Here is a 23,597-nt window from a genome sequence, read left to right on the forward strand (position 1 = left end):
TTTGGTAATGGGGCCATGCATAGTTGAGATTGACCGTATTGTCATAAGAGAGGTTCAGTATCAATTTGAAGTAAATCGGTGCAGAAATGAAGAAGTTAATGTAAAATAACATAAAAAAATGAGTGAAAATCTCTGATCCGGCCCCGCCCAAACCCCCATAACTTTTGACCCAGGGGTTAGATCAAAATTCCAAATAGTGCAGGGTCGCACATATGCTCATAGCTACCATGTGTGTAAGTTTCAATGTTCTAGTGCTTATAGTGTAGGAGGAGCTAGTGGCCAGGGCGCACAGACAGACGGACAGACAGACGGACGTCGGAGATAACCACAATATTCCCACGCTTTTCAAAAAGTGTGGGGATAATTAGTTATAAAGGGTATTAAACGGCGAACAATTTATGTTTAGGCACGGGCGTCGCTACATTGACTTGCTTAAGATCAACGCGTGATTACTCCCTCTGTAATAACGGGTATACAATTTCCGTGTTCAACAATTCGTACACATGGCAGCTAAGTACTTCAAATTTAGATACAGACGCAAATGTGTTGTGTCATTCGATGGAATAAATTGATTCCTGTGATTAGCGGTCCCATCAATAATATTTAAATTTCACCAGACATGAATATATTTGCATATGCTTTCCTTTCTTAAAATAGAAACATGTATGTATATGGGGGTTGACTTAATTTAACTGTGTTCCGATTCACGTACTTCGCCCGTCTATGCTTTTAACAGGTCATTGAATCAAACTACAAAAGTTTCCATCTGCGTCATGTATTTTAATGGTCCATTTATAAATTGAAAACAAAAAACAAAAACAACAATTAAATAACACAAAACAAGATTATATGTACACATTTGCATTGATGTGTGCATTGCGAAGATCAAGGTCTATTTCTATACACATCAAAAAGAAAAATATCAGAATGAAAATAAATTGAAGATTTAGAACAATGAGGGTATGCAAACGATTGAACAAATAAAGCATAATTCACATTTTCAATCATGTAACGCATAATGTCACATAAGTATGAGAAAACCATAGTTTCCGGTTCATATTTATCTCAACGTATTGGTTCAATTGAAGGCTGAAAACTTGATGGATACATTTATATCATCAGCATTAATATTATATAACAATTTAAAATAATGGTATAAAATTATTTGAATAATTCATTACGTGCATTAATTACATAACCAAACAACTATGTAGATAGAAAGGAACAAATAAAAATGTATTTTAAGCAACATTAATGTAAAAAGAAACCAGCAATGATTGGTAAACAACAAAGAAAGCATTATAGAAAATAACATTAAAATAAATAACAAAAAGAATAATACTACAAAGTGTGTTTTCTAGGATCTTGCTTTTGTTGAAAAAAAATCAACAACATATTGCACACTTAAAAAAGATAATAACAGAATAATTTGTGTGCCAGCCACATCTTCTGTTCGACAAAATGATTGCGATATGCATTCTTACGTGCAAACCGCCACACCAAACATACTCAGTAATTTTATTTCACCGATTCTAATACGAGCTCACTCACATTTATTTCATTCGGAATGTACTTCCAACACTACCACCAACAACATCATCACAAGAATTCAGAATGTATTGCAACCCTATCAATGCCAACCCAAAGAACACTTATTACAAATTTCCGTTTCGTCGCAAACAGTGCAACGTAAACAAACACGCACGCACTTATGCCTTTTGACGACTAGATATTTTATTACAACACTGCATGTTCGTTGTATGAAGTCATCATAGAACACACGGACCAAGAATCCGCATATGATATGTTAAAGAATTTTACACATACTCTATGTACGCATGTTTCACACGCACTTTAATCACGTAATGATTGTGTACAAGAATACTGCTTTAAAAACCTACTGAGCTGTTTAATACTATGCATAATAACCGATGTTCAAGAAAGGACGTACACTTTAATGTTAAATATCACTTCACACAGGTCTTGCTGCGTGCTTATTGGTTTATATCTAAATGTGGTTCTGGAAAGTATATTTGCAATAAAATATTGTTACATGTCAATTTCCTATAAAACGGTCCGTTAAAGTTTGGGTGAACATCTCAAGTTACTGATATGAAAATAAAGACTAAATTGTCAACATATTAATTTAAGCCTTATTGTATCATAAAACATATACAATTCGTTTCCTTTGAGTTGACATTCAGTCAGTTTCAGCAATTATTCAAGCTTTTTTCGGCATATTGGTGAAGTTGTTATTTTATGATAATCACCATTTTCTAAGGTATCGCAAAAATACGTTATACACACCAAATACTTGGTGTTAGCCTTTCAGATGTTAAAATTCCAACAAGACAACAAGTAACCGCGCCGGAGACTCTTCCGCCCTACATTTCCGCCAACGTCTCTTTAGCCCAACACTACATGCCGTCAGCCCTACACTTCATGCTGCCAGCCCTACACTTCATGCGGCTTCTGTGGCACGAAGCGCATGCCGACGAAGAAGAGCGCGAGGTAGATGACGCACGAGGCGGCCATGATGACGCACGCCTCCCACACGGAGTTGCCGTCCAGCGAGTAGCTCTGCAGCGCCTCCTCGCCCGTTCGGATGCACGAGCCCGGAAGTGCATCCTCGCATGTGAACGTTAGGTTGAGGATCTGCACTTTGCACAGCGCTTGGAAGCCCCACTTCAGGTAGGAGACGGAGGAGACCCACTTTAAACCTGAAATCATGACTATCAAAGAAAAAACCGGAATATATTTGTATATCGACGACCGTGGAGAAATGTGATCGTATTATTCACAGACGCGTCCCAAACGTGTAATTGTTCCACAAACAGTCGTTTCACATTATAATACAGTCATGTTATGTGAATATGTCAAAGAGTTTTTATTAATCCATGATTTTCGGTAAATAAACAACGTTTTGAAATAATGATCTTTAGTAGTAAGCACCGGTTGTTTTATAGCCATATAGGGATACTTAATTTAAACTAAAACAAACTATTTTATCATCATACAAGATCAGGACCGAGGATTATTTGCTGATAAACCACACTGATATTCCTGAGAGACACCATCTTAGACTCACCGTTGAATATATTGTCGAGATTGATGAAGAAACCCGCGGACATGATATACATAGAGAAGAACGTTTGCGCAAAGAAGCAGCCGAGCTGGAATGTGGGCATTATACTCGCGGAGAACATGGCCAGCGTGCGGCTACAGTACACTAACAGGAAGAGTATAGCGAACACCATAACGAAGTCTTTAAGATCGAGGTTGAGTCCCGCTATGAAGTAGACCGGAATGGCGTACACCGCCACGTAGAACGTGTGGAATGGGATCTCGCTGAATATCTGAATGAAAAGGGAATATAAGTAATATAGTTTATTGGTATTTATTGTGTTTGGCGTGATTTTGCATATCAATGAAAATGACAATATATTAAAGTTGCATGGGCGCGTATGCGAAAAAAAATGAGAAAATCGGCTTACTTTCCAGTGCTACTATATAGAGGATATTTTTTGTCGAATATTGTCACAGAAAAATTGCGAAAATAAATATTCCAAGTGCGGATTACATTAATTCCCGATAATAACCCGAGAGCAAACACTATTTATTTTCATTGAATGTTCTACAATTATTCTTGTCATATAAGTTACTATTACATTTTATACCCGTACTATATTCTCATTGTTGCGTAGTAATCTGGTGAAGAAATCTACATTCAAGCGCCATTAAGGATTATTATAAATACAGTGTGTATTTCAAACGCAATTTATTAAACCTGCTTATGACCCTACCAATAGACAAAATGACTAGGATCGTCATGTGTTTGAGCCGTTTTTATCCGAGCAGAAAAAAGGCATAAACGAACCTTTACACTGCGTCGTTTAAATTTAAAAAAAGTAGCCCCTAGTCATATTTGTTGATCGGTTAATCAGAACTGGATCTTTCGTCATTTCCAATACTAAGACGCTTATTTATGTTAACATGGCACGTGTATGGTGTTTACCTTAGCAAAGTAGTATGGTAGAACCCCGTAAAGACGATCTTCAAGTTCGAAGTACAAAAACGATCTTTCCTTGTGGTCTGTGGAAAAAAAATTCATATGAGTATCTTGCATCAAAGTTTCTTTCACACTGCCTGATTATATACAGAAATCACTAAAATTGCATATTTTCTGTCTGTATTTATCTCCCTTAAATGATATAGACATTTTAAATATAACGCCCAGCTCGTGGTTTTTAAATTATTTAACACTTTTGATAAACTATATTTTATTGTTCGTCGATAAATACCAAACATGTTGACGTTTTGTAATTGCTATCTTCAAAATTACGAAATGACCGTAACCTGGTTTTTCGATTACAAGTATATGATTCAGAACAATACCGGCTGCCGTACAACAAACTTTGGTTCGTTTAGGTGGTCGGCCATGGTTCAATTTATAAAATATTCAATCTGAAACAAGTCTTAGTAGATGTTTATGTAATGTATTTTTATGATTTGCTCCTGTAAAATAAACTCGAAGAATGTCATGACGGATGAACAACATCAGTTTGTTTTCAACTTACCACCTCATTTTAATACTTAAACATGTAATAATTATTTCGGCGATAAAAAAAAATTACTCGAGCAATGTTATGTCGAAAACTCATAGCCCGATTTGTTATGAAGAGATAACAGGTAATTTTACCTTATTGGATCGACGTCTCTATCATTTTCCAGTAGTTTTTTAGTATTGGTTCAGTTGACATAAATGGTATCATATATGTACAACAACTAAAGCACATCATGATTCAACTGGCATATATTACCCTGTTACTTACGCTTAATTGGTCGTTGTCGGCTCAGGTACTAATTAAAAAGTACCCAGTGTACTCTTAAGTACGACAATGTACCCCGGGTAGGGAAAATACGCTTCAAGATTCCCGGCGATAATTCGTGGTACTTCTTAGTATATTTTTCGTTCCCCAGGTACTTTGCAGTATACTTATCAGTGCCCGGTGTACTTTAAAAGTAGTACCTGAGTCGACAATTACCAATCGAGAGTGACTTACAGACGCCTATGAGATCCAACACGACCATGTAAGGGTAGAGGGCGCCCAAAATGTACATCATGCCGAAACGATCACGCATGGAGGACTGGTCCGTCTTGAGGTTGAAGTACACCAGCCCCACCACCACCGACATGGCGGCCGCTTGGATCAGCTGCGTTACTAGGTAACCGTAGTCCTCCACGATACTGCGAGTGCAACGTCTGCAGCGAGAATAGATAAATAATATTTATATGATACATATCAACATGTTCGTGTTTGTCTACTTCCCCTTAAAACGCATTATATAACAAGACTATTGCCAAGCAATATATGTCCATAACCGGCTCCACCATTGTCAGAAATATTTTTTTATTTGTTGCCATAGCAACCAGAATTTTTGACGTAGGAAGAAAATGAAATGACGAGCATAATGTCCATATTGTCATCTATCCATATTTCAAGTTTCATGAAAAAATATTAAGAACTTTTGAAGTAATCGCAGGATCCAGAAAAGTGTGCAGGATCCACCATTTTCAGCAGTATTTCTAGTCTATTGGTTGCCATAGCAACCAGAATTATTGACGTAGGAACAAAATGAAATGACGTGCATACTCTCCATATTGCCATCTGTCCATGTTTCAAGTTTCATGACAAAATATGAAAAACTTTTAAAATTAATCGCAGGATCCAGAAAAGTGTGACAGACTGACGAACTGACGGACTCACGGACGCACGGACACACGGACACACAGAGCGCAAACCATAAGTCCCCTTCGGTGAAACCGGTAGGGGACAACAATCATTTCCCGAAATGACAACCTGTAACGATACGTTAAGTAAGCAGACTATTACCATTACCTTCATTCATAAATATAATAATTCCTCAAGCAAAATGAGTATGAAACATTAACATTTATATAACATACAGTTTCCATTTTTCTCAAATGTTAAAAATTATTTTGTCATAAATATAATAATACAACATTGAACTGTTGATAATTGGAAGATACTTGAGCTGCACCATAAAACAAGTAGAACACGCTTCTCCGCGCATGCCATGTATACCTGTAGAGAATCCAAAACTGCCTGAACGTTCCCGGCTGATGCTCCAAGTTCCGGAACATGGCGAGCACGGGCCACTGCTCCTTGTCGCGCTCCTCCTTCTCCTGCGAGCCGGAAGCGCTGATACTGAGATCCCCCTGCTGACTCTTGTACGCCTCCACCAGCGTCCGCACCGTGGCGCTGCTTGTACGCTCCGTCTCCTCGGAAGTGGGGTCGATGGTCGCCAGATCAACTGTTTGTATGAGTTGCACATTGGTTTTATTTTAATCATAATTATAATAATAATAATTTTCTAATTAACGTTGTTTATTAAACAGTTATACAACGGCTGGGAGTTTCGACCTAAGCTATGGTGGCCTCATAGCAGCGTCTGTACTAATTGTACATGTATGCGTATTCGATACCATTAAATAATCTTATAGGCATTGAAGTATGCTACATTATAATAAGTGCGAAGCATTTAACAAAATCTATAAGTTTTTAGACGCCTATTTACACCCGATAACCTTTTTTATAAAGATGTGATATACAAATGATGATTTTTGTGCAAGAAAATACATTTTAAAATAAAATAACGGATATAGCAAATCAATAAATAAGGCCGTTAACAAACATTTCGGACTTGTTTTGTGCAACATCTAAGAAAAGTGGGAAATTACCATAAATCCTTTCCAACCTACCATAGAAGTCACACGGGTTGGTGAACTCTGGACAGGGGTGTCCCAGGCGACCGAAGTAGTCCACCATGTTGCTGGCCTGGCCGAAATAGGCCATCTCGCCCTTGGACAGAATCAACACGCGGTCAAACAGCTCGAAGATGTCAGATCTGATAGTGAAAACATGGCAATCTCTAAAGCGTGTCCGATATTGTCTTAAATAACGCAGATTGAATATGTCCTACGTAAAAATTTAACAAAAAATAACTTGTGATACCTGTAATACTTGTTCTTTTAAATAATGACGCAATTTATGCCTATGGCAATACAAAAAAATGTGACGATGCTGATTAGGAGGACGATGGTAGGAGGATAAGGAGGTGATCTTAAAATTGTCTGAAACAAGAAACAACGTTGGAGATGTTGAAGCGGATCCATACTTTAATGGTAAACGCACTGTAATCACAACGCCGTGATGCACTGTAAAATGTACTTTAATCTGGCACTGAAAGGCCATGTCTTGCCTCTGGGATGACACGTGTCCTGTATCTTGAACTATCCCCGGACCCTTAACCACATTGACCCAGTTGTTTTACACTTGAGCCGATGGTTTAATTACAATAGTTGAAATTTGGAGTGAAATGTATCGTTCTTAAATTGAATACAAATCGATTTTTAAGCGATATCAGATTTGGTCACCGACATATTTGCCGAGATAAATCAAATCTGCGTTCTTTTGAAAACCAGACATAGTTATGTTAACAATTGTCAAACTTCGATGTTTTATCAACTTAGTCCAATTGGGCGGTTTAAGGGAGGCAGTGGACATATAGGTAAAAAGCGAAATGCTTTTCATAAAAAATGTACTTTGAACGCACATACGCCCTTACGCACCCCCTTACGCACATAGTACGGTACCTGGGTTGATGAATGGACAGCAGCACTGCACGATTGTTCTTCGCCAGGCGAGCCAGCGTCTCGACGAGATGGTGGGCGGTGAACGCGTCCAGACCGGAAGTAGGCTCGTCCAGGAACAGCACGCCTGTTAACACAATTAATGTAACGTCATACAAGCAATTTAATCGCGAGGGAGCTTTGTAGCAGTAGGGATCGGCACATATTTTAGTTGTGCACACAATGTGTCTTGTTGAGATGAAAAATATTGTGGCTGCTTTATTCGCGCCATTTATTACCGTCATCTTAAAACCGTTTATGTTACATTTTACGTTTTGTTATTTAATGAACATCCTATTAAGATTAATTGATCCTCGATTAGTGTTTTAGACCCGAAAGCGTTGTTGATGGACTTACTAAACAACTGTTATGTTCGTCAACTATTTTACATTCAATTTTCACATTCATGAATATACTCAATTGTGTTGCATAGCACTATTTGGACTATAGCTCTCCTCAAAGCGCTCTACAATTAGTGTCACTTACTTGGGTCGAGCAGCAGCTGCGCTCCGATGCTAACCCGCCTCCTCTCCCCTCCGGACACGCCCCTGTCCTCCGCCCCGCCCACCTTGCTGTCAGCCACGTGACTAAGTCCCAGCTCCAGTATAACGCTGTCCACCTGCACATATATATTTAATATAAGAATGCTTAAAACTAATCAAAACTGTCAATATTACAACATGGAGATGCTTGTTGATAGGTACTTTATCTAGGAAATTGGTTTTGACTGGCTTATCTTTTAACAAGGGAAACGACAATCGTTTCAAGTATCAATGCTTCGGAAAAAAATGTAAGTGTTTAATGTAAACTTTCTCTACGTAGCTCCATAACTATTCGATAATTAATTATGTGTTTATTAGGGATGGTAACGAATGGCAAAATTGGTATTTGTCTATTCTGTCGTGTTAGTATTCAACAACTGTTTATGCATCTTAGTTTTGCACAGTCCCAAATTAACTCAGATTCACGAATTATGTCCCATTCCGGAATATTCGGTGTTATTCCATATTATGCTTTGCTATTTGCTATTATGCTATGCTTTGTTTTATATGATCGCCTAAAAAACCCGTGCTATGTCCATCGTTCAAACAAACTTACCCATACAGTAAAATATATACGTTGAAATAAACGATGTATATAAATGTTAAATAGACATGGAATTCGGTAATACTTAATCAATCATTTTATCTCGTAACAGCATGGATTTCCCATACTATCCATGCACACTCAATGGTACACAAAACTACTTGATACATTTATTTTTCCAAACAAGATTTATTCTGTTTTATATATCCCCTTAAATCATAAAAAAGATGTATTAAAACTATTCCGATGTTGAGAATTATTTCGCGTGTGAAGGTCGATTCTTAACTACCCGGTAATACGCACATATCGAACTAGAGTTTTGTCAAAGACGTGACATATACCCCACGTGCCGCATTGACACAGACTATTTTGCATGCTGTCTTCACAAAACAAGAGAAGCAAAGTTATGGCGATTTTTAAGAATGATTATGCAATTATCATTTATGGCCATTTTTGACCTTTAAACGCAAAGTGTGACCTTGACCTTGGAGATATCGACATAATTCTTTCGTTCGACACACCGTCCAATGATTCCACAAAGGAATTCTACTTGAGACATTTATTTTTCCAAAAAAGATTTTTTCTGTTTTACACATGCCCTTAAATCATAAAAAGATGTATTAAAACTATTCCGATGTTGAGAATTATTTCGCGTGTGAAGGTCGATTCTTAACTACCCGGTAATACGCACATATCGAACTAGAGCTTTGTCAAAGACGTGACGTATACCCCACGTGCCGCATTGACACAGACTATTTTGCATGCTGTCTTCACAAAACAAGAGAAGCAAAGTTATGGCGATTTTTAAGAATGATTATGCAATTATCATTTATGGCCATTTTCGACCTTTGAACGCAAAGAGTGACCTTGACCTTGGAGATATCGACATAATTCTTTCGTTCGACACACCGTCCAATAATTCCAAAAAGGAATTCTACTTGAGACATTTATTTTTCCAAACAAGATTTTTTCTGTTTTATATATGCCCTTAAATCATAAAAAGATGTATTAAAACTATTCCGATGTTGAGAATTATTTCGCGTGTGAAGGTCGATTCTTAACTACCCGGTAATACGCGCATATCGAACTAGAGCTTTGTCAAAGACGTGACGTATACCCCCACGTGCCGCGTTGACACAGACTATTTTGCATGCTGTCTTCACAAAACAAGAGAAGCAAAGTTATGTCGATTTTTAAGAATAATTATGCAATTATCATTTATGGCGATTTTTGACCTTTGAAATCAAAGTGTGACCTTGACCTTGGAGATATCGACATAATTCTTTCGTTCGACACACCTTCCAATGATGGTGAATAAATGATTTTAAAATTTTACAATGAACGACATAGTTATGGCCCGGAGAAGCTAATTTATGGCCTTTTTTTACCTTTGAACTCAAAGTGTGACCTTGACCTTGGAGATATCAACGTAATTCTTTCGCGCAACACACCGTCCAATGATGGTAAACAAACGTGCCACATGATTTTAAAATCTCACAATGAACGACATAGTTATGGCCCAGACTAGCTCATGTATTGCCATTCCATTTTTGACCTTTGAACTCAAAGTGTGACCTTGACATCGGAAATATCGACGTAATTCTTTCGCGCGACACACCGTCCAATGATGGTGAACACATGTGCCAAATGATTTAAAAATATCACAATGAACAACATAGTTATGGCCCGGACAAGCTTTCCGGACAGACCGACAGACAGACCGACCGACAGACAAAGTGACTCCTATATAGCCCCCATTACCAAGCCCCCATTACGATTGGTAATGGGGTTATAATTACCAGGCCAAAGCTTCGTCGTAAAACTTAATAATTATGAAATACGAAAATATAGTCCTGAATCTGACCGCAGCATAAAGGGAGAGCAGAGATATCATTTTAATCAAACATATGTGTACACTCATGGTGAGAAAGATATTTTGGATATTGAGTAAATAAACAGCCAATGCATAACCCGTCGTCATTTTGGTGCTATTTTTACGATTCGGATCTAACACTCGCCATGACTCTCGTGGTTTTATTGAATTGCTTATCATCACTTGAAGGAAATTGTTATGTTAAAAAGCTCATTGTTTCGCGAAGTTACAGGCAAACGAGTTCAATACGTAAAACGGTTGATCTACTTATTTGAAGAAACATTTTGATGTTTTTTTCTGCATATTAATTGAAATAAATGCGATGAAATTATGTACCATGAAATCGTTTCAGGACCAAAATGTTGGTCTCGCAAAAATTATAATATAGGAATGTGACATTCTAAATCTATCTCGCGGTGACACGAGGTTGTGTGTTAGCGCCAGTGTGAACATAATACAGAACAATAATTGACGCGAGATTGGGCTTAATATCGCCAAGTCAAACCGGAAGTTAACAATTGACATCGATGCGCGCGAGCCTTCTTCAAAATGTACATGCGCATCTCGGCTCGCCTGTCTGATAATTGCCAAGGCAATTTTGATAGTTCAATTAGATCTACTTATCTTACAGGCCAAAAAAACTACTCAAATTGATTTCTGGTCGGATGTTTAGCGGCGTGATTATGAACTACCAGTCATGAACTTTTTATTACATAATTAATCTGAAACACATAAATGCATATTAACGTTATAAAATAACTTTTAACAATTGCCATAAAAGTACATGTGTAACAGAATGGTTAATACGAAAAAAACCACTATCAAATAAGGCTTGTATGTGGTATTGATTTTTTCTCACGAAACCGCATCACGATGGACAAACACGTTTACTCTGTGAATTTATTAACATTGAGTATACACAGTTTGAAAATGTACTTCAGAATTTCCATATTTCTTTCTATAATACACTACTCGATTAACCAAGTGTTATCCAATATCCGTCTCACTTTGACGACTGGTTAATCCCAGTATCGCATTAGATACTATATTTACTTCATTAAGAGATAATATTCTTAAAATTTCGTTAGTTTAGTAGCACAATGATTAGTGTGTGTAACGCGGATTTCGCTCTAGAAACAAGTGTTTCTTCACATTGTATGCCATGTCCATCTACAAGGCGAGCATTCAGGTACAACTCAAAGACAGAAGTTTCCGGATAAAGTATAAGCACAGAATAACTGTTGCGTCCAAAATGTTCAATAAATGCCTACGTACCCGCTTACTAATCTGCTCGCCGGTGAACGTCGTCGGCAGCTTCAGCTGCGCCACGAACATCAACGTCTCGCGGACGGTAAGATGCGGCAGCAGACGGTCATCCTGGCGCACGTACGCCGAGCAGCCGCGCACCATTGTGCTCGTGCGGTTCACGTTGTTCAGGTAGACGTCACCGGAAATGAGACCGATGCCCTCCGTGCGGCACGCGATCACGTCCAGGAGGGTCGTCTTGCCGCTGCCTGAAAGTCACGCCTTGTTAATTAAATGGTCTGTTAATTAAATGGTCAGAGAGGCGCTCACGGAAAAGGGGTAAATCCATTTGCGCAAAGTATTGCCCCAGATTAACCTGTGCAGTCCACAGAGGCTTAGGAGGGACAACACTATATGCCTACAATGGAATAAAGCTAAGAAAGAGAATTCCTTTCAACGAAAAAAACATAAAAGCGGAAAAAGTCGTCACTGATTAGCCTGTGCGGACTGCACAGGCTAATCTGAGATGAAACTTAACGCTATTCAGTAAGCCCGGTTTTATAGAGCGCGACTCCTTTATGTATGAACATATAAATCAATAAATAGATGTGTGCAGGAATAGTAAGATGCATGTAGTACCTAAAATTCATTTAGGGATTTATATGTTATATCTTTATAAATATGAAAACAAGAGCTGTCACCATAGGATGACTGATGCCCCATATAAAGGCTTGATAGAAGTTATGAGCTTTTTTCGAAACCTAAACGCAAATTTCGAAACCTAAACGCGGACCCTAAGTTCAAGTTCAAGGTCACATGGGTCAAAATTTTTGTGCGTATGGAAAGGCCTTGTCCATATACACATGCATACCAAATATGAAGGTTATATCTCAAGGGACACAAAAGTTATGAGCATTTTTCGAAACCTAAACGCAAAGTTTGACGGAAAGACGGACAGACAGACAGACAGACGGATAGACAGACGGACAGTCCGATCACTATATGCATAAAAACATTTTATAAGTTGTTCTTGATTTTACGAATTTGACTATTTTACTTGTATGATTAATGAACATGCACCCTAACCATTATTACAAGAGAAAATATATCGAAAAGATTGAAGAACAACACAAAAAGTAAAAACCTAATGACAAAAGAATTCTGCGTACTGGATATCCAAAGGAAATTTAAAGATCGTACATTCGTCTACGAAAAATATCCAAGTACAATCGTCTAATAAAATGAACAAATGTGAGCAAAGAACATTAAATTCTCGTCTCCTCATACCGGAATTTCCCATGATGGCCAACATCTGCCCGCTCTTGACGCTGAACGTGACGTTATTGAGAACCTGTTGCGGCTCCATGTTGTCCGTCCACTCCCAGGGGAGCTGCATCGTGGACAGCTTCTGCCACCATGACAACGACGTCGGGTTAACCGTGTAACAGAGGTTCCTGTGAATGTATGTTATTGCGTGCAAACACAGAGGGTGAAGCGACTGCAGGGTACAGGACCACGTGATTTTATGGGGTTCACGATTGAATTTTCATTGACGTAAACACACCGGTTAGTGGTGCTTTTTTTCAAATTACTTTTTAAATTAATTTTTCTTAAGACAGTTTTTATGCTGCTTATGGCCATGTCAAATACAACATATTAATATTATATGCTTTGACACCACACATTATCAGGCAATAGATGTGACACATCATAGGGTATTGAAATAGTACATTAAAGTGCACCGAAATCGCACATAATAGAGCATCGGTACAGCTCATTATAACGCATTGAAATTACAAATTTAAAGGATTACAATCCTACATTTAAAGGCTATGAAATCGCACATCGCGAAGCATTGAGATCGCACCTCATATATTATAACATTCGGACATAATTGCGCATAGGAATCGCTCGTTAAATAGCATAAAAATCGCACTTGATATAGCATTTGACCCAAAAAGTTTAAAATGAAATCGCACATTATTGATCATTGAAACCGTTCATTCTAGAAACAAAAAAATGCACTCACTTGACCTTGACATCGATGACGGGCCGCTTGGAGAAGGTAGACTCGGGAATGTAGTAGATGGAGGTGGGCGACGCCGACCGGACCGCCATTATCTCCCCTTGCGTCATCACTGGAGCACAAACACCCACAGAGTTACGCCGCTTGAATAGGGACATCATTGGTGTCCGTTTTTAAGGTACTCAATTTCCAAAACAGAGTAACTTCGCTAGAATATTTCGGGTATATAATCGGTCCATTTTATTACTTTTTGTTTTATGGTGAAGTCACAGAGTTACCTCCCTTTAATATTTCAAACATGGGTTTCATAAAAAAAAAACACTTTAGATCAATGAATATATGTCTCGACGCTAAGTCACGAAACCTGGTCGTTTAGAATGACGAATTTTTGCTAAGAAAGAGTTGCGCAAAGCAACCTTTTCTGTACACAGTTACGATCCTTTACACACGGGATCCGCATAAAATGAGTTACGAGTCCTTTGTAAGGTGCCCCACATTTCCAAGAGTGCGAAATGTGATGTCCAATTTGCGAAATGTATCTATGTTGAATATACGCAAATACTTTAAAATATTTAGGTCGGTTTACGAAACACAACCCTATTTCCCAACATTGAACGCACTCAAAACTGATACATGTATAGTCTCCGCAATGACTTTGTGCAATTAAGATGACGCCTACGACGCGTCTTTCGATCTTCACTTTATACTATTATAAAACGTATTGCAATCTTTACTTTTTCTATTTTAAACAGTATTTCAATCTTTACTTTATACTATTATAAACAGTATTTTGGCATATCAAAGTACCGATCGAGTTTTTATTTAACTATAAATAAGATTTAAAATTCCTATTGAATATTACGTACAATAACCATTGCATAAACACACAGATCAGATAATATCGGTTTACATGAACGCAGTATAGTTCCTTACCATGCGCATGTAATAACTTAGTACACACTTAACCTACATTTGCTTCTGTTACATGCGAATATACGCAGATATTGTTCACAATAATGCAGTTGATATAATATAACAAGATCCGGTATGTTCAAGATTGATCGAAATCATATATTTCTATATTAGCATCTGATTGGCTTTATGAGTAAGACACCAGAAGAGCAACATTGCCAACTTTTGTGATCGCGCGAATGATGTTTAAGGTTCCACAGAATTGCACAAACGCATTACCGCCGAGAAAGAACATATTACTTTTAATAGACGTTGACAGCTTTCCAAAAGTAAAGTTAGTTAATATTAAGTACACCTAAATAAGTTAAGCATACATAAATGAACGTTCTTATCTATAATGTATGGGACGAATTTTACCCGGCAGGTAAGCCCTCCGCATTATCTGAAGACGATGTCAACATTACCCCAGATTAAAATATTGGCAGGAATTGAGCCTCAAATAAAGGTTCGGAGCGCGTTCGAGTGTTCAATTTTCATTTTAATGACGGAGGTAAAATTCCTGTGTTCACATGGAATCAATGTTGGGTAAGGTATCGACTAGCAGACCTTGGAATAGATACAGTGCAGTGCAAAGTAAGTTAAATGATTTATTATACGACCGTATGCCCTTTTTGCTAAGGTATGGAAAAGGCCATGATACATATGGTATTGTATGATAGGGTACGGCAAACTATTGCATACTTCGACACTTTATGGTATCAACTTTCATATAATTTGCCATTAAATTAATGTTTGAGTAACATATAATTGTATGTTACGTTACCGAGTACTGCGTTTCTCGCTGTACGTTTTTCAGTAAAGGAACTTCGCGTTATGGATGAGATTGCCGATACCAGGCAGCGCACATTTATATAAAAAATAATTGTGAATAATTCTACATTATAGTCAATTCTTACCTGTTTTCTGACACCCTTTCAGCTGTAACTTTCTAAGACAATTGTCCACAACAACGATTTATTGTCAAGAACACAAATTATTAAAATCAATAACCCAATCAATATTACTCATGTCTTTATTTGCACCAACACATCACGTCCGTGAAAACTGTTCATATAACAACATGGCGGCAAGTCGTTATCAGCAGGTCCGCATTTCATATTTCTAACCCGGTCAGGTTGACGAGACATATCGGGAGTTTGAGTTCAACTCGCAACTATTTAAGGTATCAGTAAACATTCAAAATATCAGTGAGGGTACGTTTTATCACCCAATAGTGGATGGTCATTTTAAATGATTTATGTCATTATAAATGAATAATAAACAGTTGATTGTTTAGAGGACTGTAGTCGATGCTACGGCAAAGACGTAAACACATACAGTGTAATTACATTTTCCTGTAGACATGCACTGGCTTATTGTTCATCCATTTTGTTTAGTTAAGTATTGTCTGGGATATGTGATTGGTAAGGTTGACCATTCAACAAATACATGTAAATCACAATAGAATCTGTTTTAACTGGACTCCGCGGTTAGTGCAGTAAAGACTTGTCCATGACTTTTGCCGTTTTGTCCTCAAATCGATAGGGATATTTCTTTCACCGCGAGTAATAAGCAAACATGATGCCTTTTCATCAGAATATATCGATGCAGAGGCAAATCTGAAGCTACACTGTTCTGATATGCTCTAAGGTTCATTTTCGCATGTCGCGGGCACTTAATGTTAAGTAATTACACTATCAGTATACATTTGCGTTTAAATATCATTTGTAGAGATTAGCATATATTGAATATGAGAACTTAAATAACTGATAGATAGCATGAACAGAAAAAATACTTATGCAATTACCATCATGGTTTCAAATGACGACAGTGACAGATCCGCCGTCCACATATGTTTGATAACACCAATTGTCGATGCACTCGATGTCATTGTTATCATATCAGTCTTCGGCTGTGTTATCTTGCCCCCGATAATAACGTTTATGAAGATTCAAATAAAGGGCAAAAAGGGCAATAATAATAAGCTCTGCATGTTATTGGCTAATGGTACCTTTTGTAATCTATAAGTATGACGCAGGAAACGAATGCAAGTGACACTACACACAGGGTTTGATAATGGAAGTACAGTTGTATCAAATGTGTATGTTTAATTATGTTTTTTTTTTTATCTATTGGTGAACGTTCAAAGAAATGTATCGACACAGATTGCGATGTTCCCTACGATTCTTATCATATTTAATGTTTACAAAAACGAGACAGTGTTTTTGAAGTGTTTTGTATTCAACGAATCCCTATCCTTAAAATTAAAGTACGCAAAAGTCTTGTATTCATGTTAATGATAATAAAACCGCAATTTAATAATAACTTAAAAATGTATATTATGTTAAGTATTGAACGAACCCCAACTCGATGCAAAAATGTCATCGGTTTAATATATTTTACATCGTAAGTTATCATAAAGTGCAATGAGCAAAATGAAAACAGACGTGGAATGCATTTGCTGGCATATACTCGACAGGAGTTCTGTTTGGTTTGATTTTATTAACACAGTTCCCAATATAAATCCAAATGAAGGGTTAATTAAACAAATCAGAGCTTCTAATAATTAAGTCCCCCCTTTTAAAGTATTAACTTGTCAAGAATCGTCCTCGACACATTACTTAATTATAACTTTCTTAAATTAGCTTAACGGCACGCACTTCCAAACATCTCTCGACATAGGATAATTAAAATGAAGGAAAACATTATTTCAGAATATACTATTTTAGAACAACGGACAACCGTAGAATGATATAGTCTCCGTTTCAAACTAACGATAAAGAACTTAGGCACTATTGATCTAACCTGGCGGTAAACTTTGTTAACGCACTTTGTTTACTCACATTGACATTTGTTATCCCACTGCAGTTATAAATAAATGAGTCCATCATTATCATATAAGCCAAGCCTATAAAGCCGATATGGCGGCATTTCTTTGGAAAGAAGCAGCCGGTATCAACTTCAAGAGAGCTTTCTGGGCCCGTATTCTCCTGACAAGTCTTACACTCAAGTCTCAGACTAAAGAATATTCTGTAAATTTGAACATTCAACAATAGCTCTAATTCTGAGTCAAACATGGCAATAACCACTTCTATCTACAGCATTCTTCATGATGAACAGTTCGTTCACCAGTGGTAGAATTATAAATTAAAATTATGGATGTACTGTTCTCCGTTCTGATTCTATTCTTTATTCTTAAGTCTAAAAATAGGCTGGCGAATACGGCCCATGATATGGTAGAACTCTACCATAACACTACACAATAAACAATTCTTAACATCAAAATACCGTATATTTTTTGCCTTTGTCTCTCCCAACAGACTCTTCAGTAAAATGATTTCTTGGACCAGAGGTGTACGTATTGAACTAGAAACAGACTTTCCAGAAATATATTAATGGTTTCATATTCTTTTGTTTTTAAATCAAATTTTAAATTTGCTTATCGAAAATAACAACGTAAAACATGATAAGCAAAAATGTTACGGACTTTAGTCTGAAAAAGTTCGTATCGACGATTTCCACGATGAAGATAAGTGGATTTACATGTGTTCTTCTTATCAGGAACGGACAAATTTGTCGTCATAAAATATACAGATAAAAATGAGGATAATCCACCATATAATCCTTGTTGACAAATGTTGCACATCTTTGTCATCAACGTGCTTAAAGAAAAACGCATGCGGACAAGCATATTATCTTTGTTGACACAAAGTACGGTAGTACCAACGCAACGCTATCTCGGGTCAAAAAGCAATCTGATAACGGAAAATGGAGTGTATAATATATATATACATGCACCGTTAGGATTATGTGGAAAATTAAACGAAAACGCGTGTTTATGATCTCGGGAAAAATAACATCTCAGAAAACCCTGTTCAATACGAGTTGGAACTTATTCAAGTGTCATATATAAAGAGTATTATAGGTAAGATTTTGCTCTTATGTTATGTTTTCGGCCTTAATAGGAAAACCATACGGAAATCTACTTTCCATTTAGTCTGTGTGTAAAATATCACATAGAAAAAGCGTATACTCCTAGGTACTTATAATATTGCATACTATATTTTATAATTTAAAGCGAGATTATACGATTTTGTCAAATATTAATGATTTTATATACAAATGTGTAAACAAACTTGTTATATATGTATTTCAATATAAAGTAAAATAAAAGTTCAGAAGAACATGTGTCGAAACATGCGAAATAAGCCAGATATTTAATTCTGAAATCGAAAACGGCTGTACAGTCGAATTCGCAAGCATGTACATCATGCATGTACGATGTGAATCTAAACTAAGTTTAACGGTTCATTTTAAATTCCTGCAACGATATATATTCAAACGACACACAAACACTTACTCTGGTCATAATAAAAAGACGAACGCTTCGGTTATTGTAGGAAATATTTTCATACAATAGGAATTGTTCGTCACAATCGGCTCGGGGCGCTAATTTGTCTTTGCTGCATATTATAAAATTCGTCGTTAATGTATAATTTGTTTTGCCTATTTTGTGTTATTGTAACATATTTTATCAATATATTACAATTTAACACATTTACAAAATCGTATAATCTCGCTTTAATAAACAGGCGTTCTTATTGCGAATGGCATATCACCGGAAGCATTTTTCTTTATATTTTTCAAAATATTATGCTCAATTGCTAATACAAACCCTTATGGAGCGAGTCGCTTCGACTGTTGTTTTTTCTCTCTCAATATATTTAAATCATGATTTATGTGCGTAAATGTTTGGGTTATTTTTGTATTAGCGGTAAGTGAATCAAATTGTAAATCCACCATACGAAACAAAAAGGCTTTGACGGTCTTATATAGCGAGTTCAAACGGCTTTTGATTCAAGTGAGGTGTAATTATACATGCATATGACGTTGGGTGAGTTCGAACGTTTTTGACGATGCTGGAACAGCGTCGTCTAAGGTTTGATAACCAGTAAAAAAAAATCTTCACAATGGGGACCTATGTAAAAGACCGAGCCAGTCCGATTGAGATAACTCGATTTTTCAGTTACTTCCCTTGGCATTCGCCACTGCGTAGGTGATTGCTCGTTGATTTTCATTGATAACATTCTCCTAGCAGAGTTGTCGTTCGTGTTGATAAAGGTAAATATTAATAGAACAGCATATCCTGGGGAAACAGATTCAATAAGTGTATCAGAACGTTAATTTAAAATTAGTAATGTTACATCCATTTTATTTTTATGGACCAATGAAACAACTACATATTTTCTCTATTTTGTTTGATATTTGTTCTCGATTTAGTAAATAAATTGCGAATAAAAACATGTAATATTAACTTTTTACGTGATCACAAAACTAAAGAATGCGAACAATTTCGAACCTGCAAATTGTAAACGCTGCACTGCTATGATATATATAGATATAACAACATTTCTGTGCGTAATTGTTCGTCTCGCTAGCGCAGTGGTAAGGACGTTCGCTTTTTCACCTTTACGACACCGGTTCGATTCCCGCTCCCGGCGCAATGTTATATTTAGTATGTTTTGTGGTCACCATTTCGGACAGGTGTTTTTTTTCCGGATAATCTCATCCCCCCCCCCCCCCCCCCCCCCCGCAGAATTTGACCATATAAAAAATTAAAAAGTATTTCAGTACAAAACAAATAGCTGGAAATTGCAGCTATCATTCAAAATTCGCCCCAACTGTCGTCAATCTAATCTTATTAGGTAGGAGTGCTGGACACACTCCGGGTCCCAACATTATGAAGCCTCAGCGCGGAGGTAACTCATTACCTTGGAAAAACACAAATACACAGACTGGGTGCAGCCTAGGCGCGTATAGACTCAAACAAGGCAACAGCCTCAAGTGCGGGCACAATCATTTAAAATTTACATATTGAATACGATATTCTAACAGAAATTACACAACCACCTAAGTGTACATACCATGTTTGATATTTCGTTCGATTGTTAGATTTCAGCATATACATGTATAAGGTCATTTCGCTATTAGTTAACTTATCCATATGTTCGTGGGCGAACTCGGATAGTCAAGTGCTCATACGATTGAGCTCACATGGTCCGGCTATGTGCTCATACCTACTTTCGAGAATCATCATGAAGGTATTGCCATACTTAATGAACAAGAATTTGACCCGCCTCCCAGTTTCGCTCAATGGGTCAAGTTACCCACGGGTACTACTTCCCCGTACCCCTAAACTTTTTTTCGTACCAAAAATGTTTCGTACGCAAATTTTTTTCGTACCAATTTTTTTTTCGTACCCAAAATTTTCGTACCCAATTTTTTTTATCGTACCCAAATGTTCGTATCAACATACACAATTGTGGTGATATAGATAGACTTAAATTGATGTTTTATATCCATCCTCTTCAAAAGCATCGTCACACCAGTACTGTCAGTACTTTGATTTTACTAAAGCGATATGTAATAATACACGACTACGATGTAGTGTGAGTTCGAATTGCTTTTGACTTGAGGCCCACTAATACCAGACTTCAGTGTGTTCTTTAGGCTCTTGAATTTAGTTAGGTGTAGTATTACATGCACCTGACTTGAGTTAGTTCAAACGGCTGTATGACTACAGTCATGTCCCATAATATAGGTACCTGATTTAAACGAATTCAAAAGATCCATGATTGTTTAAAAGCAAACGTTGTCGAAGAGAGAGTGTTAACTATACACGAATTTAATGAGATCAAACGGCAAGTGAATTAACTGAGACAAACTGTCAATGTCTTATGCAAGAAAAAGTTTTGAAAACTTGAAATTTAAAGTTAACCCAGACGGAATATTGATTTTATTGAGGCCCCACCCGCGAGATCGAACTTCAGTAATGTTATCTAGTATATGTCTAGCACTGGTAAGGTCGAACTTTTGTTAGGAAAAAAGGTACCGTATTCAATGAAGTCAGCGAGGTTCTCAAAATGCTTAGCTAATGTTACCTCCAGTTTTCACCAGCGCTGCCTTGGCCTCGGCTTTATAGGTGGTGTACAGGACCCCCTTGGCGGTGTTGGAGCGTTCTAGCCCTAGCAACTCGTGCTTATGTTCGTCCTCCTCGTCTGCCACGCAGTACAGATTGGAAGGACACGACGCCATCTCCTCGAAATCTGGAATTGAAAGCTCTCCCACGTTGCCAAATAATAAGGAGATCATTAGATTGAGCATAATAAAACAAAACAACGTATGACTCAGTTTTGAATCCGACAACGAAAACAAGATTGCAAAATACATATTATCATACGTGAAACGGTTAAATTTGGATCTTATTGTGTACACATATGTAAATTCGTCTTACTGTAATTATGTTGTATACGCTGGGTCTGGGCTTTATAAACAAAGCTCCATTTTGAGTGTGGACATTTCAGTAACATCTATGTAATATAGTTGATGTTGCATAAAAAAATGCATTAAAATCTTCTTATCTAAATTAACTGATAGATTTCTCTATTTAAACCATCCTGATATTAATTTGACAGATTTCAGATTCTCTATATCAGGCTTCGATTACCAACCATGTTCGAGACGAACGCTTAAATCATACTTCACGGGGATGAAAGAAAAACATATGTGTCTTGTTCTATAAAAAATGGGCAAAATGCATGTGCGTAAAGTGTCTATCCAGATTAGACTGTGCAATCCGCACAGGCTACTCAGGGACGACATTTTCCGCTTTTATGACATTTTTCGTTTAAATGAAGTATCTTCTTAGCAAGAATCCAATTTTGGCGGAAAGTGTCATCCCTGATTAGCCTGTGCGGACTGCACAGTCTAATCTGGGACGACACTTGACGCACATGCATTTTGTCCAGTTTTCTCAGAACAAGACACTTATGATGACAACGCTTATCATGTCCACGGTTAGGAACATAACTGATAATGTATCACATTTAAACAGCATTACCTATCTCGTTTATGTCCATATACCCTCTTTATTTTATAGTTTCTTTCGTCTATTGATGATTTGACATTGTTGAAACATGGAAAAAAACTCTTCCCAACAAGTGCTCTATGACAGTCTAATTAATATGACAATCGAGAATTTCGATTATTTGACAGGAAATATCTAACATGCCGCGACGAAACAAAATAGCTCATGCTTCTCGTTTGTCGCTACCTAGACACTGGAAATGTTTTCATTACGATACCGATTTAACTCATTAAGACAAAATTTTGCATCTGCATGCCATAGAACGATATCCATAGGGACAGACGTAAATTATCCAATATGCCCCACCAGAAATAAATAAATACTACAAATAATAAATCATAATTAAATACGCACATTTAGTTTTCCAAATGGATAATAGTGACTTTCAGGAGTTGTGGACAATTGTCATATTCACTGCACATACAGCGCTATCCGCAAAAAACCCATAAAACATAGATAGTATGTTTCGGCTATTTAAAATGCCACGTCAAACACGCTTTTAATGTCTTTTGAATACAAAACAACCTGTTTTGGGTTGCTAACATATGCACTTATATAGACTGGCCAAAAACAAGTTGTCATTATGCGCACTCTTAAATCGGTTATATCACGGTCTTATTTTACTACTGCTTTATCAGTCATCAACATACATCATACTCGGCCACCATACAACAATTATGTATGGAAGGTAATTTAATTATATATTAGATTTGTATAAAGGACTATTTCTTGCGTAAACAAAACATATTTGTGTGTCGAGTTTATTGTTGTATTC

The 23,597-nt window shown here is 37.1% G+C and overlaps 2 protein-coding genes across 7 annotated transcripts in view; one reads left to right on the forward strand and one right to left on the reverse strand.

The window, feature by feature from the left end:
• Positions 1-759: 759 nt before the first annotated feature.
• Positions 760-23,597, reverse strand: part of LOC127871769 (ATP-binding cassette sub-family G member 8-like) — a 32,702-nt gene continuing 9,864 nt past the window's right edge. For both annotated transcript variants that reach the window (XM_052414940.1, XM_052414939.1), the window contains exons 4-15: positions 21,837-22,001; positions 13,948-14,056; positions 13,206-13,372; positions 11,949-12,187; positions 8,201-8,333; positions 7,679-7,802; positions 6,785-6,930; positions 6,108-6,336; positions 5,064-5,263; positions 4,016-4,092; positions 3,089-3,356; positions 760-2,720 (exon numbers count right to left, since the gene is read on the reverse strand). In XM_052414940.1, the coding sequence (XP_052270900.1) occupies positions 2,455-2,720; positions 3,089-3,356; positions 4,016-4,092; positions 5,064-5,263; positions 6,108-6,336; positions 6,785-6,930; positions 7,679-7,802; positions 8,201-8,333; positions 11,949-12,187; positions 13,206-13,372; positions 13,948-14,056; positions 21,837-22,001 (2,123 nt within the window). In that variant the 3' untranslated portion in view covers positions 760-2,454. The remainder of the gene's footprint in view (positions 2,721-3,088; positions 3,357-4,015; positions 4,093-5,063; positions 5,264-6,107; positions 6,337-6,784; positions 6,931-7,678; positions 7,803-8,200; positions 8,334-11,948; positions 12,188-13,205; positions 13,373-13,947; positions 14,057-21,836; positions 22,002-23,597) is intronic.
• The window catches only part of LOC127871770 (ATP-binding cassette sub-family G member 5-like), a 46,487-nt gene continuing 38,214 nt past the window's right edge, over positions 15,325-23,597 (forward strand). For 2 of the 5 annotated variants that reach the window (XR_008045545.1, XM_052414941.1), the window contains exon 1: positions 18,567-18,820. The gene's annotated coding sequence lies outside the window, so the exon portion shown is untranslated. Of the gene's footprint in view, positions 15,490-15,968; positions 16,079-18,566; positions 18,821-23,597 lie in introns of those variants that run through there. The other 3 variants (XM_052414943.1, XM_052414946.1, XM_052414947.1) reach the window with 3 other exon arrangements.

This window comes from Dreissena polymorpha, chromosome 3 (assembly GCF_020536995.1).
Source record: "Dreissena polymorpha isolate Duluth1 chromosome 3, UMN_Dpol_1.0, whole genome shotgun sequence".
NCBI classification, from domain to species: Eukaryota; Metazoa; Mollusca; class Bivalvia; order Myida; family Dreissenidae; genus Dreissena; species Dreissena polymorpha.